At 40.0% G+C, this 15,943-nt stretch overlaps 1 protein-coding gene across 20 annotated transcripts in view; it reads left to right on the top strand.

The window, feature by feature from the left end:
- The first annotated feature begins 5,576 nt into the window (after nt 1–5,576).
- NRXN3 (neurexin 3) overlaps nt 5,577–15,943 on the top strand; it is a 706,103-nt gene continuing 695,736 nt past the window's right edge. For 6 of the 20 annotated variants that reach the window (XM_063160188.1, XM_063160190.1, XM_063160197.1 and 3 more), the window contains exons 1-2: nt 5,619–5,936; nt 12,439–12,600. In XM_063160188.1, the coding sequence (XP_063016258.1) occupies nt 5,649–5,936; nt 12,439–12,600 (450 nt within the window). In that variant the 5' untranslated portion in view covers nt 5,619–5,648. Of the gene's footprint in view, nt 5,937–10,620; nt 10,645–12,438; nt 12,601–15,943 lie in introns of all 20 variants that reach the window. The other 14 variants (XM_063160180.1, XM_063160187.1, XM_063160181.1 and 11 more) reach the window with 10 other exon arrangements.

Below are 15,943 nucleotides of genomic sequence, written 5' to 3'. Positions count from 1 at the left end.
ATGCAATTTGGAATATAAATGCAGGCTATGATATGGCTCTCACAGCTTCCACATATCAGTATCGCTGTTGGTGGTGCTTGGAAGATGCTTCATGCACTGAAGAATGTATTGTACACTATTTTTAATGTATTTAAATAAATAATATCTGTAAATGAGAGAGTCTGATGAGTGGTGTTACTGATCTGTTCAGGTGGTATGAAGAATGGTTAGATAGAAAACAACAATTACTTGGATGTATTATTTTTCCTGTTCAAAGGCTGGAAAGGAGGAATGCAGCAGGATAAATAAAGGCTGCAGTAATCTGCTTTTAGCTACTACTGGATTCTGTCACCATGTCTTTAAAATAACAGCTTAATTTTTTACTAAACTACTAAGCCTGGTGGTTTGTTTTAATGACATCAATCTGGGCAAAGTGCTTTGACCACTTCTGAGGGTTTTCCTTAGTTTTAACATTCAGTCATGAAATGTTGACTGTAAACCAAACCCCAGTGAGATAGAGCTGCCTCACAGGACATCTGTAATGCAGTGAGAGGGGTGAGCAGCTGACCCTTGGTTTTAGGACAGCTACTTGAGGTTTGCTTCAGGAGATGTCAGGAAAGTCACTGCCCATTTTATATGTTTCTAAGTATTTAATTGTGTCTGGGGACAAAATTGCTGTTACATGAGATGCTGCTTTTCTTGAGTATTAAACTTCATGCCCCTGAGTGAAATGAGAGCTTCTAGAGTTTGCTGCTTTCAGCTTTGCAGTCATGAAGTATTTGTTTTCAAGCATCATCCAAAACTTTGGAGGCTGCTTTCTTCACACCATAACTAGGATGATATCCTGAAAGGACTAGAGAAAAACAGGAGGTTGGTTTCCCTCCACAAATGTATGAAAACCTCTGGAATGAGCCCAGGATGGAGAGATAGGAGCTCCTAAACTCAAATTCTTTCTCAAACATTGATTTTCTTGGTGGTTATAAGTAAACCCGTTAAAATGTCTCTGCATTGGTTTCCTCATCTATAAATCAAAATGCCAAGTTTTTCACCTATTAGTGATCCTGGGAGTTCTGAATATTCTCCTTCATAGAAGGAGCTGTGACAGGAACAGTAACAACATTGCACATAAAAACTGAAGCTAAAATTGCCATCTGGCTTTCCTGAAGAGGCAATATAAGTATTCATTGTATGGGAAGATCCTGGGCTCTGTACCTCTCCAGGGGACCTGAGACTCAGCAAGCACTAGGGTTTCTTCAGGGATGGGAAGAGCCAGGAGCTTGGCTTAGGTATTTGTGTGCTGTGCCTTTGTTTCTGTTCCTGCACTTAGCCTCTGGTATGTGCTGATGGCTGGTTTGGGCTTTAAACAGATAGAAGTCTGAGACTTAGAAAACTGGCTTTGCAGTGTGGTGGTGATGGTAACTGCTAAATATGCTGGCTGTGTCTGCTTGGGATTGGTCAGGAAAGGGTAACATTTTCCCATTAAGATGATCCATGACTCCATTAATTCAAGGAAAATATCTGTGCTAGTTGGAAGATTCTGAGTTTTGCTTCTATTCAGGTGATTTTTTTGCATCTTGAATATGTGAATGTTTAAGTCCAAGTGTGGAATTTTGTACAAATCTTGGATCTTTGAAAATCCCAGAATTTTATGTGAATGAATTAGGAAGTAAATAATGGATTTAAATAAATACTAACAAGAGGAATGGAAGATTTGATCCTTAAATGTGCTGACAGATTCTGATTTTTGTATATCTATTTAGTATTAACTGAGTTAAAAATTAAATCGTGCGAATCATACAAAAATCAGTAGGTTTCAAACATATCCCACATATGTGTTAAGTAAATGTTAATTTATGCAGTTGCATTGCCACCCTTGAATAACTAGATAATTAAATGTAATATCAGTGCCTATATACAGAGTTTCACATAACAGAAAAATCAGGGTTTGATCTATTGCTTCACGTAACATGAACCAAGGATCCCTGATAACTTTGAGTTGGATCCTAAGGTTAGTTTGTGTGCTGCTCTGCAGAAGCTGCTTGGTACACTACCACTATTTAAGGAATACAGAAGATACAAATATCACAGTGCAATCTGTGGAACCTTCAAAACTGTGCAGCGCAAGGGTCACGAGCTAACCAGTAACAAGTGGTTCACTGCTCTGTGGTCTTCCAAGTGTCACCAGACCATGTCTGAAAGCAGAAATACTGGGAGACCTGTGGCCTTCTTGGGGCTTTTTCTCCTCATTCATTGTGGAAAGAACTTATATCCCTTTCCCCCCTCCATGCTCTCTGGTAATTTTCGGGTGCTTTCTGACCACAGCTATGGTGTGCATGATAACAGTTGGGACAGTAGGAGAGGCCATGCTTGGTAAGAAGCCTTTCATATGGCCTGGCAGAAGCTGCTGTAGCTTGGGGGATGCATGGTCAGGCTCTTTAGTGCACATACCAGACTCTGACTGCTGAACCCTTTCATGAGACTGCCAAAACACATTGCCACTGGTAAACTGTTGAGGATTCAGCAATTTGGAAAATACAGTCTTACAAAGTGTGTTACCTTGGGAGCTGTGCTTATGAGATGTATCATGGACAGGAATGAATTTTGATTTCACAGTGAGCCCCAGATATTTTAGTAAGTGGTGATCTCCAAATTTGAATGTCTGTCCAGAGTAGCCACAGGAGGAAGAAAAACCCCATAATAACACAGAAATTGCTGACATTCTCCCAAGAACAGGAAGGATACAAAGGTGGATAAAGTACAGAATCCCATCTATGACAAGGGCCAGCTGCACATGACTGGAGGAAACAGGCAGATGACATAGCTGAATGCACCCTATATTAAAACCAGTGGTACAAGTAGGAGTAATATCCCTTTGAACTTACTCTGCTCTGTTTTGATTAGTCTTTAGTGGTTGCCTTAAATTACTGTTAAGGTTTCTAATCTACTCTTTGCTGTCTTCTTTGTATTGAGTGGATCAGTGAGATTTCATCTAAATGAGGAAGTGTAAATGAACCCTATTACTATGTCCTGTACTGAGTGAACAATCAGCCTGAGTGTCCTCCTTCACAAATGTGTGTTCAGTGCTTTGTACATCTTCAGCTGCAGGGAAAAGGCTCACTCACAATGAGCCTTGTGTTTGACTCCTGCCCTCAGACACTGGCTATTTGTTGGGAATTACCTGCAGGTACATGGAGCATGTGTGTAACTTGCTTGAAACACCTTCTCTTCTGATGGATCAGGAGTGACCAGGCAGGGGAATTGTCAGTGTTGGGAGAGGGTTGTTGAGTGCTTGGCTCTGACTTCCAGAACTGCAGTCAGTAGCATCCCTCTGTGCTTAGGCTGGTTTAACACTGATACAAGCATAAACACTTATTGGTGGTAGTTAAATGTATTCAGAATATGCTCAAAAAGCTAAATAATTTGGAAGGCACCTCCAGAGGCTGTGTAATCCAACCATTAGCTCAGGGAAGGTCCAGTTAGGTCAGACAGCTCAGGACTCTGCCTAATTAAGTTTTTAGTATTTCTAAGGGTGGAGATTTCAGTCTCTCTGGGCTGTTCCTACTATTTGACCATCCTCAAGATGAAACATTTTTTTCTGTTTAGATGAGAATTTTTTGTATTCAACTGCATCTGTTGCCTCTCATCCTTCTACACAACTCTGAGAAGAATTTGAACCTGTTTTGTCTGTGTTCTTCCATTAAGTCATTGAAGAGATCAGTAAGGTTTCCCTTGAGTTGTCTCTCCTTGAGACAGAATGAACCCAGTTCCCTCAGCCTCTCCACACACATAAACTACCCCAGTACCTTGAGTATAGTAGCTCTTTGCTGGACTGACTCCAGTATTTCAAAGCAATTATCATATGAGGGATATGGTAACTTATGAGATCCAGCACTCCTGATGGAGTGGCACTCCTGGTGTGATCTCATAAGTTTCCATTAGGGGAAGAATCACTTCCCTTGGCCTGCTGACTGGATTCTTGCTAATGCAGCCAAGGATGCAGCTGGCCTTTGCTGGCAGGGCAGGTGCTGCTGACGTGTGCTCGGCTTGTCTGCTGGGACCACAGGTCTTCTGAAAAGCTGCTTTTGAGCCAGTTGGCTCCCAAGGAGTGCTGCTGTATGAAGCAATTTGGGCGGCTGTTTGCTTGCAGGAATATCTGGACACATGGCTTGCTTACTGAAGTGCAAACACACGTTGCTTCTGCAAGAGTCTTTGCTTAAATCAGACCTTTCACTTGAAAATGTTATATGTACAAGTTGCAATACTATACTGTTTTTTCACCATTATTTTATGCTCTGAGAACACAGATTTTACCATGTAGTTAGTCTCCAAGAATGGCTATGGTAACGTGTATTTTCCCTTCAGTCTTGTACTAATAAATTCTGGCTAATCCTTATTAGGATTACTAAATGGTACAAAATGGAGCAGAAAAGTACTAATAATACCAATGAAAATAGCACCAACATTTGCCTTATGCAGTGATTTGTAAGCAATGATAGCTTGACTGCTTGTGCTATCTACTGCTCAGCCTTGCTTTCACAGCTGGGAGTCAGGAAGGTGCTGCAATATGGAGTGGGGGTGGCATCTATACAGACTCCATTGCAAGTACCATTTCCTTCCAGCTGGCACTAACCAGCCCTCCTCCAAGCCTTCCTATCACTCTTCTGGATTTCTTCCATGGGATAAAATCAGGGTATGCAGCTGGCTCAAGTCACATGAGCACAATACCACAGCAGAACTGGCTTTGAGTGACTGAGAACCCAGGTACTGGGAAGTAGACCTCTAGCTCACACAAAGGATGTTCATGGTATTCAAACACTGCTTCCAGTTGCTGAGAAATAAGTGCAGTGGCTGTCGTTATTGAACATAAGATATTTCTTTTCTTTATGAGGAAATATTAAATGTCACGTGGTGTGAATAATTCCCCCACGTTTATTTTTGCTGTTTGAAAAAGATATGCTAATCTAGTACAGATTTCCTGGAAAAGGTGATAATACAGGCAAAGTTCTCAGATGTGTTTACCAGAGACATTACTTATATCTATGGACAAAATGTTTTATGTGGACTTCCCTCGTGCTCTGAGAGAAGGAATCTGTAGGACCCCTCATGTGGCTCTCTTGTTTGCTTGGTCTTTCATTCAGTTCTTTCATTCATTCAGAAAGGGGCAGCTCTGTTAGGATTACCTTCTGGTGTCTTTCTTAAATTTCCTGTCAGATAGGTTAATATAAGTTCAGATGGCAGTAGTCCTGAATCTGAATACTGATCTTTGTGAAATGTTGGGTTTTTTTAATCGACACATATGTGGTGGTTGTGTTGTGAATAATAGAGCTTTCCATCCTTCTCCTAAAAAGGATGTGAAATGTCTTATAACAATCCTTAAATGTGCTTTTCCTAGACACCACTGCATCCTGTTGAATGGTCCCTATGGAGACAGTGCTGCAGTAAAACTAAAAACACAGCACTGAAATTCATCGCTACCGACGACCCTGCAGTTAATTCTCTTGGTAGCCATATTACAAAAAGAGCTCCACAGTTATTAGCATGCCTTTATATTTAGCTCTACAGCTGACACTGCCATGGGATGCCTAAACTTCGTGATGACCTTAAATCTCTTCTTGGCTGAGTGCTGAATAGACCTTTTGTTTCCCTTCTTTGCAGCGCGAGATGAGAACATGGCCACGTTCCGTGGCTCCGAGTACCTTTGCTATGACCTGTCGCAAAACCCCATCCAGAGCAGCAGCGATGAGATCACGCTCTCCTTCAAGACCTGGCAGCGCAACGGGCTCATCCTGCACACGGGCAAGTCAGCTGACTACGTCAACCTGGCCCTGAAGGACGGTGCCGTGTCCTTGGTCATCAACCTGGGGTCTGGGGCCTTTGAGGCCATTGTGGAGCCGGTCAATGGCAAGTTCAATGACAACGCGTGGCACGACGTTAAGGTGACACGCAACCTGCGGCAGGTAATGGTGAAGGGGAGAAAGCGCTGGGGAGAGTTTTGGCTTTTTGGGACAGGCAGATGGGAGAGGGTAATGGAGAAATGGGGAAGTTCAGTGGTATTGCTACAGTTTCTCCACCTATTCTGGATCTTGGTGCCTAAAGGACAGTGAAAAAAACATTAGTTGATGGGAATTTATCCCTCTGGCAATATCTTCATTTCCACTTTATTAATTTTCTATTTTTTTCCCAGTTTGATTTAATAATAAAATCTTGTGACATAACTTTACTTTCATCTCCCTTTTCCTTTTTTCTATTTTCTTAGTTATTATTCAATCTTATCAGTAATATTCTTGTTGCATTTAATTACTGTGGGAATAGAGTCTATTGCCAACAGCCAACGCTCTACACCTCTCTCCTTTTTCTCTCAGTTTTGTTAATTGGTTTAACCATTGCCATGATGTCACAGTTCTAATTCTGAAAGTCTTTTGTTTTTCTTTTCTTTTGTGTGTGCATACGAGTGTGCAGGTGTGCAGGCTGGTGGGTATGTGTGTACCTATTTTAACTTTATAGCTTTGGAATTAATTGGCTGGAGTCTCTCTGGGTCTTCTTGATTCTCTGTTCTTCTTTTCTTCTTTTTGACTTTTTCCCCTTCTTTCTATAATGAGATTCTACTTTATTTCTTGTCTCTGCCTTGAGACTCTTCTGTTTGCTGTGAGGACTGGAAAAGTGGAAGGATCAAAAAACCCCATGCAAACTCAATCAATCTAGCACCCCACAATTCCACTTTGGAAAAGTTTTTCTGATTTTACCACTGTAATTTTGCACATCTACGTGCAGCTTTTTGTAGCAGACAACTATATCAGGTGGCGTATTTGATAGTAGGCTAGTCTTAAAATCCTGAAGCCTTTCTCATTAAATATAAATTCATACATAAATAGATAAGATAAAATTAAATAATTTTCTTCTGAAAGCTGGTAAATATATCAAGTCACTAAGGGCCATCTGCTGCATAATAAATGAGGTTTACATGGTGAATAGGAGCTATTTGATGTCTTGCTGATTGGTAGAGCAGCAGAAGTAGCTTGTAAACTAAGATTTAAAATTAAATTAAAAATCAATTCGTGAATACGTTACCTGTTTATTTTCTCATTAATGCCAATATTAGCCCAACCTTTAAATAGCTTTATATAAGTTTCTACAGTGTAATTTGCGGTAGGATTTTACACTAGCTAAGAGCAAAATCTCTGTGAGTATAGGATAATCAGTGCCAGGAATCAGAATAAGTCTCTACTAGTAGAGATCAGTGGATAATTTTTCTCTTATCAGGAGTTCATGTCTCTTCAATATTTGGGCTGGGGGCTGAAGATTTTTATTTTTATTTCACATGTAAATCCCTGTATTTCTACATGCTTAGGATGGCTGGGTCTGAAAAAAAAACTGTCGTCAAACTTTAGTAGAGACTACAGAATTCTTACCTATGAAGAAATTAATCTGTTTTCAATAGTTTATATAGAGATGAAAATTTCATTTCTTATGCAGTGGATGGGTCTTAATGATCCTATTTTGTTTAACCTTTCCCATCAGTACAGCAGAGGGAGATGCACTAACTGGTCTAGGTTTGTCAGTCTTGAGAGGTCAGAATATAAGGCTTTATTTGGTGTGACTTTTTAAATATATTTTTAGGTAGTTTCAGAACAGCTGGTCCTTGAATATCTCAGTAGAGCTTACTGGCTATTTTAGTTAATTGTACTTTTTATTTTTCATTTGAAATAAATTTCAGTGGGCAAATGTGCCAGAAGCAAAATTAATCCTTGCTTCATGCCAGGATTGGTTTGGATCTTGAAGATGCAGAAGGTGAAGGGTCACAAACAACACTGTGGATGGGAACCTGTCACATTCTTTTTCTTAATATTTTAGCTAATGATTTTTTAATTGGTCCACAGAAGTGGACCAAGAAAATGGAAATCTGTCTATGGCTTTTCATATTGGATAGGTCCAGGGCAGTGTTTTGGTGATTATTAGAAAGTAGGTAGTCCCTTGTCAATTAAACAGTACTGTAAAATCTTAAGCCTCTTGATCTATTCACTGTGAATGTTTCTAAGTGATCCTGAATTCTTAAAGGGTCCAACTTGACTGGGCAAGAGAGAAGATGTTTTAATAAGATGGATGGGCTCTTTGCAAAGAAAGGCCTGTCTTCAAAGCAAATTACATTTAAGTAGCAGAATTGATTTGGGGTCCATTTCTATAGTTAAACATGACAGAATACAGTTCAACCAATAAATATCAATAAGGCTGGATTGTTTTTTAGTCATCTTTTCCCTGGATACTTGCATTTTAACTTTTGATCTGTCTCAAAATCAAGACATTGACCCAGAACCTGAGGCTGCCCAGATATTGGAACTGATGAGACCTTGAGGCAGAGTAGTCATGATAGTCCTAAAAGTTGTCATTCAATATAATTTTGTATCACTTAAATAATTTTGTATGAAAAAGATTATTGGTTCTATGTGTTTCCTGACATAAATTCACCTGTAATGTTGCAGTATAATATAGTTCACTAGAAAGTCTTGTTTCCAGCTGTGCTCATGTTTCCTTAAAAAACCCATTCCAAAACCAAACATAAAACCCCAATAAAATATATTGCCTCTGAATGTTGAAGTTTTATAAGAAAATCAGTAGCCTCCTTGTAATTGCTTGAAAATATTGCACTGGAGGTAGATATATTTCTCTTTAAAATGAACTTTAAAAGCAATAATTTAGACATTCCAAGAATATTATCTAAATCTAAGCAATTCCAGCTAAATGGACTATCAGCAGCTTCAGGATGCCATTTAATCTTTTCCTCTGTTTTTTGGGGGGCTAAGAGAAAGGGGAGGAGGATTTGCATAATTTTTTGGCTGTTTCTAGAATTAGAGTAGAACTTTAAATAGTTGGACTTTTGCCTAGTGGTTTTTGGAATCGTTAAATATTTTGTAGCTAAGCTGGGAGAGTACTAAGGGCTGCTTTTTTTTAGATCAAATGACTATCACAGCAGTTAATCTCCTTAGAGACAAACCAAGTGAATCCACAGATTCCCTTGAGTAGTGATTGTTAATGTCAAAGCAAATCTCCTTGTTTATTTATCTTATTATTTCAGTTAAAACTAAGCCCTCTTTCTGCCTTGTGAGAAACCTTTACTTAGCAATAGAGTCACGGCTGAATTTTGCCCTGGCTTTCAGAGCGTGTTTGGGGCAGTGTGGTCTGGTGGGAGGACAGGCAGAGGAGACTGAAGGTCAGACTTCCTGTGTCTGTCTTCAGGTCTGCTGCTGACACTCCCATCTTGTTTCTAGCATGCTCTTCTCCCTGTCCCATACTTCAACTCCCTTGTTTTTAAAAATAATTTACTAACACAACAATTTTCTGTAAGACTTCCTTGGTGAAGAATTCAGGAGTTTGTGCTCATTATTTCCAAGTACAGACTATTATTATGATTTCATTCCCATTGGCAAATAACCTTGGGACCTCATGCTCAGTGCCACAAAGTCTTCAAAAACCTATTTCCTTAGTCAGTGCACAACTCTGAAGCCTGCAAGCAGACGGTTTTTACATGAGACAGTGTAGATCTTACTTGTGTAATTTAGGATAATTCTTGCCAACTTCAATCACAGGGACTTGGAGTCCGCATAGGCTGCCCTTCTCTATAAACACTAACGCTATTCACAGTGCAAAATCTACTGTGAAGATCTTTAGCTCCTTAACTGCTAAAACACAAAGCAAAGGGTAGGTTCTAACAGTTGACATCTGCATGCTTGGGACAGATTAAAAAAGTTCTGCTGAACCAAACTGACAGGTAAATTCTCCTAGCTCCTGTGTAATAGAGATGCAGTGAAACAGGAGGGATGCTAAGTCCTGTCAATATTCAGTCTTCAACCTGCACACAAGGGACACAATTCTTTCTACACAATTTCTTGACACGTTTCTTCCTACAGTAGGAGAGGTTCAATTCCTGTGTCTTGGATGACAGAAGTGAGCTACAGGCAAACAGCCAAGCACAGGCACTGTTATGTGCTTCTCCTGAAAGTCACAAACTCAGCTGCTGTAAAGAAACCTGCAGACTGGGAAACTTGGAAGGAAGACACAGAGTCTTGGACTCATCTTCAGCTGTATCCTCCAGCCAAAGGAAATACTGGCCTTGTGATATTCTGCAGCACTTGAGGGTAGTGAAGCTTGGAAGAGGAGCTGGTGTGGTGGTGGGTGGAAGAAGGGAGTCACGGCTGGGTTTGTGCTGAAGGGGCAAACTGTGTACTCTGTGTGTATATCTCTGAGCATAAGGTTCTTGTTTGAGGGAAGCACCTTGATGAGCATTTGAAGAGTAAGTATTGCACTGTTTTAACTTTGCTTCAGGTCTGGATAATGTGTATGAGGGTTGAGGTTAATGACTAATACCAGGGTGGGAAGAGTAGGCGGCCCTCTGTTTCTTTACAGTCTAAAAGGCATGGTTCCCCATAGAGTCCTGGTCATATTGTCCTCTTCCTCACTTTGTGTGTCTCAGGCGCCCCACGCCTTTTTTTGAAAAACTAACACTAGATCATTCATGCAATGTGTCATTTTTACTAACCAACTAATGTACTAACACCCTAACGACTCATCTTTGCTTTTAGTTATTTTAATTAACAATCGTTCTGTTCACGATTTTTTAATTTCCTTTCTTCCCCCTTTTCCGCAAAGCACTCAGGCATTGGACACGCTATGGTAAACAAACTACATTGTCTGGTAGATATCATTCTTATTGTCTCTTTTTTTGGGTTTGCCGTGTGTTACCTGCCTTTTCCTCCCCCTACCTGCTCTTTCCCCCCTTCCTTTATACTTACTGCTTCCTTTAATTTTATTCTAATTTCATTGAAAACACATTGTTTTCCCCCTTCTTTTTTTTTCCTTTCATTTCTTCTTTTTGAATAGAAAAATGAGCATCAAAAGCAACTAACACAGCTCTTCTGGAAGTAGGGTTTGGACATTTCTTTCATTGCTTTCTTCACCTCTGTCTTCAGTTCTTTTTCTTTTTGGTGATAAATTGTTGAGTTTTTTTGTCCCTTGTTTTTGACTTCAGATTTCTTTCTTTTACTTTTTTTTTATTTGGCTTTTTTTCTTGGCTTTTAGTTTAGTATGGTTTTTTTACTCTGAAGGTTTCTAGATCAGAACCATTGCAGGGCCTCTAGTCCATGGTGGTGAAGGCTCTCTTTTTCTCTCACCCTTTTGTTCTGACAATGGCTATTATGGGCAAACTGGCCAGAGTTTTCCTCTTTCTCATGATTTTCCCCCACTTTCCTCCCTCTGCTTTTTCTCCTCCTTCTCCCTCTTGCTCTCTCTCTCACTTTCTCTCTCTCTCTCTGACCTCTACCTGCGTGGCCAACAGGAGCTCAGCCGGTTGTTTGTTTCAGTACACACTCTGCATGGCATGTCCACGTCTGGTGACTCGCCCGTCTCCTCCTGGCCTCGATCTGTTTTCCTCCATCTTCCCTTGCAACCACTAACAACATCAAGCAAAACACATCAAATTCACTTCCTCCTCTCCCACCCTTTCCTTCTGTCACCCTTCACCCTCCATGTGTTTGTGGTTAGAGATTTTGGGGACATTTCTGTTTCGTTTTGAGTTTTTTTGTTATTATGGAATTCGTTTGGTATTTTTATTTTTGATTGCATGCGAGTGTGAAATGGTCATTTCTCCTTTTTTCTTCTCCTTCTCTCTCTCTCTATTTTGCTTTTTTCCTGTCGTCTTTCTGGACCTCAGATATATTGGCATGACAGGTCAAAGTGCAGTGTGTGCACGCTTTGTAGCTCTTTCTTGCTTTCTTTCTCATATCCACTTCTATTACATTTATTGGTGTGCGATTGATTTATTTTATTTTGATTTATTTTCTGCTTATATTTTAGTTATGGGTTAATTTGAAAATTGTTTTCTTAGGTTTTTTTTCTTTCTGGTTTTTTTTTTTTTTGTTTGTTTGTGGTGGGTGTGTGTCTCTCCAGGTACATGGCATGCACATCCATAATGTATTGAAAGTGAGTTCCCTCTTCCCCTATCCCTGAATGCATGACTTTCAGTGTGCCGTGAGCAAAAGAAACTTAAAAAATAAAAAATACCAACCTCGTCTTCATTAGTGTTTTTTTTTTTACTAACAACCATAACTAACTGTAATCATTAAAATAAATTCTAATTAATCATAAAATCAGCTAATATGAGAAATGTCTTTCAAGGACAGTTATATTTTCTGGCCTGAATAGATGGAAAGCATCTGGATGGATAGGCTGCTGGGTAAGCCTGAGAGTGCTGATGCACCAGAAAGGGAAGAAGCAGATGCTGAAGCATTTCTCTGTGGGAAAATCAGACCAGAAAATAGAGCTCAACTTAACTAAAAAAAAAAAAGCATACCAAATCTCAACAAAATCCTTACTAAAACTGGCATAAAATTATAGGGGAGGTAAGTTGTTGTGTTCTGGATTGTAAGGTCATTGCTGGGATTTTCTTTGTCCATTGTGTCCCTCAAACAGGTGACAATCTCTGTGGATGGCATCCTTACCACCACGGGCTACACACAGGAGGACTACACCATGCTGGGCTCAGATGACTTCTTTTACGTGGGAGGGAGCCCCAGTACTGCTGATTTACCTGGGTCTCCAGTAAGCAATAACTTCATGGGCTGCCTCAAAGAGGTAACTATTTGAAATTAATTCTTGTGTCTGTGCTTTTGATTTGCTAAAGTCATCACTCTTTTCTGCCTTACACAATTAATTCTTTCCCTAATGCCTAATTTTATACTGATAACTGCAACAGCTCTGTAAAGATAAACTTGTCATTCAGTTGGTCAGAAGGCTGGAAATCTCATGAACTTAAGGGAAAAATCATACTTCTAGTGCTTGGATAATAGAAAAAATACTCATGGTAGTAGAAGAGGTTTCTTCTCTAAGCTGTTAGAACTTCAGAAGAAAGCAGTACTATCTTCTAGGCACCAATTACGATGGCAATAGCCATTATAAAAAGACAAATGGCCTTTGATTACTAAGTGGCATTTTGAGATGAAAAAATCATAATCAGAAGCTTATTTAGAATACTTTTTAAGATCCTGGATTTCACCTGGGAGCATAGTTAGATCTGAATTTTCTGGGAAGATACAGCAATAGAATAAAACAGAACATGAAAGTAGAAGGTAGCATAAAAAGTGTAAATTTTGCAAGGAGAATGCAGCATGAGGGTGTGTCAGGGAGGTGTGCCAATCACATGTCATGTGGACATGAAGTGTACCGTGTGTTATATCGTCATTATTGAGAGATGCCTCTTCCTGAATTAAAGTGCAAACAAAATGATATGCTGAAGTCAATAGTATGGATTTTACTGAACAGTGAAATGTGAGGTAGAGAGATAAAAAGAAGTAGAAAAGAGAGAAAAAGAGAGACAGACTAAACAGAAGATAGTCACCACCCATGTCACAGGGGTGTCCCATTGGTCCTTCTTCACCCTAGGCTTTTCAGTGGTGGGGGGCCTGAGGTCACTCAAAACTTTTCACTGTTTATATATGTTTTCAAACAAAGGAGTTAATGCTCATTGGTTACACACATCTTTCATTCTATTGGTTAAATAATTCCCTTGCTTCCAATGTTAATTAGTCCCATGCCCAATCTTTCTGTTTTTTGCAGTTGGTGGGTTTCTTGAGTTAGTGGGTTGCGAGTCAGCAGTCAGAATCTCCCCCTGACGGAATTACCTTTTACCCAGTCCAAGCTGATTCAGCATAGTTGCTTCCCTTATGGCCCATAATTTCTACATTCTTTATGTCCATTATGAGTTATACATTCTGCTGTCACAGCTTTGTTTACATCCCCCTAGGCTTGAAATAACAATTGGACGATAGAATCACCTCTATCTTATCTCAAGTTCCTGGTCGTGGTGGCTTAATTTACAGTCCAAGTTCCCGGTATCCCTGGAGGCATATTTGGGGAAGGGATTGGGAGGTGGGGTCCCTCAGTGGTCATAGATGCCATTTGTCCCATAACTTGGGATCTTTGTTTGACCAGTGATATACAAAATTTTCCACAGTGGGAAGTTTTGTCTGGATGCATTACCCAGGATGTGCTGACCAGATCTCACCTCTGCCTGGAGTTAGCACTATCCTGTCACTCCATTCTGTGCTCATCTCATGGCAAAGTCATTCTGTGGCCTTAACAGTATTTGAGACAGACAGCTGTGATCTTTAGGTCCTTAAACTGGGTTGCTAAGTTGGTGCACTTGAGTGGCTGCATTGGTCAGAAAGAGCTAGCTGGTTCTGAAAACTCTGTTGTCATACTTTGGCTGGCTGCACTTTCCACATAGCATTGAGAAAATTTAAACATGGGTAATAGAGATTGGACTGCCTGGATAGCAGCAGGAACCAAAAAAGTGATCCTTGATAAAAAAAACTTTAGACAAAACAAAAGGTAAGTTCTGTCCAAATCCCAAACTTGGTACAATGTAGTTTTGATGCTGGCTTGTAGTCACCTTTTGTCTTCTTTCTTCTCTCTTCTAATGCAATTTGTGATTACCACTGTGATTAATGGGAATACCGATATTGATGTCTCCACAAAGTGTTATAAAAAGCTTACATAGGAGTCATGGAAGCAGCAGTGCTGAGCTAGATGTTGTTCTGTGGCTGTAATTGCCTTGACAAGCCATCATCCTACTGATGCTCAACTCATGGTATCAGGGTTTGTATGTTATGTGTTATGTTCCTCTCCTCTGGTAAGGAAGAGTTGTTAGGGTCTGAAGCTGCTCTCCTGCCTGACCTCTGGATGAAAGGGGTATACATATGCTAGAGAAGACTTTGTGAGCATCTTATATAGGAAATGAAACTTTGCTGATTGAATACAAACGGCCATACAGAGATCAAATCCTTCTGGTTACATTTATAGAGTCTTGAGTCTGATTTTCCTGGGCACTGAGCATCCCGGTTTGATTGAAATCAGGAGGAGATACAGCCTCTTAGTGTCTCTTTAAATCAGGATCTAAATTTTATTTATGGATGCTATGAACATAACACTTAGCAGAGACCATTTTTATGTGTGCTTTAAGTCAAGCCAATGGAGCAAAAAAGCAGTGACAAGAAAATCTTCAGCAGCTTTATATATATTATTTATATAATCATTTGTATTCTGTTAGCTTGCACAATGTGCTAAGAGCCGCCAACATAGTCATCCCAGGCTCATAATGTTCTGTGAGAAGGAAAACCCAGGGAACCGCTTAAGCATGAGAGGAAGAAAACAGATAATCAAAATGTGCTTTGTAATCTTTACTTGACTAGGCAATGACAGGAGATGTGTATGAACAGATGTCTTGACTTGATGGTTGCTTTAGAGCTATGGTCTGCTTAAAAGCAATCCACTTATAGTAGTGGTCCAGTAATGCTTCCAATGAGCTTTGATCCTGGAGGAGCAGAACTGGGTTAGTGCAGTGCTTGTGTGCTTATGATGTGTCTGGTCCCAGAACTGGCTATGGGGAACTTTACTTGGCTTTCTGTGTAGCTTGTCTGTAGGGGGATAGAATATAAGAAAATAAAGATAATGTAGAAAGTAATCTTACTCTTAAGGAGTTGCAGTTGGGCCACTTAACCAAGATTAGGAACAGGCCTGGCTTTAACAGGCCACAGCTGTAGCCAATGAGAAGAAGAGTGCTATAAAAGAGTGGGTTGGCTGGTTGAGAAGGGAACTGAAGTCAGTTGGCCACTTTGAGAAGAAGAGAGAGTCAGTGCTCTGAGGAACTGTCCACGAGAAACACTAAGAAGGTATGAAACTTTTGCGATAGGAGACCAGGGTATGGAACCCCTGCAATAACATTTGTCAGCATATTTCATAAATCTATCCTCATAGCTTATGGTTCAAACTTACATTTCTTTTCTCCATAGCCAAAAAGGATGCTCAGTCTCTCATTACCCAGTACTAGAGGAGCTTGGATTTTTAACAAAAATTTCCTAAGCTAAGAAAATTAGTTGAAGCGGTAGGGTAGACTATTACAAAATATTGTTCCTTTGAG

The sequence above is a fragment of the Melospiza melodia genome, chromosome 6, assembly GCF_035770615.1.
Source record: "Melospiza melodia melodia isolate bMelMel2 chromosome 6, bMelMel2.pri, whole genome shotgun sequence".
Taxonomy (NCBI): domain Eukaryota; kingdom Metazoa; phylum Chordata; class Aves; order Passeriformes; family Passerellidae; genus Melospiza; species Melospiza melodia.
Note: the sequence above shows the minus strand (reverse complement) of the source record. Positions and strands in the feature narration are given on the sequence as shown.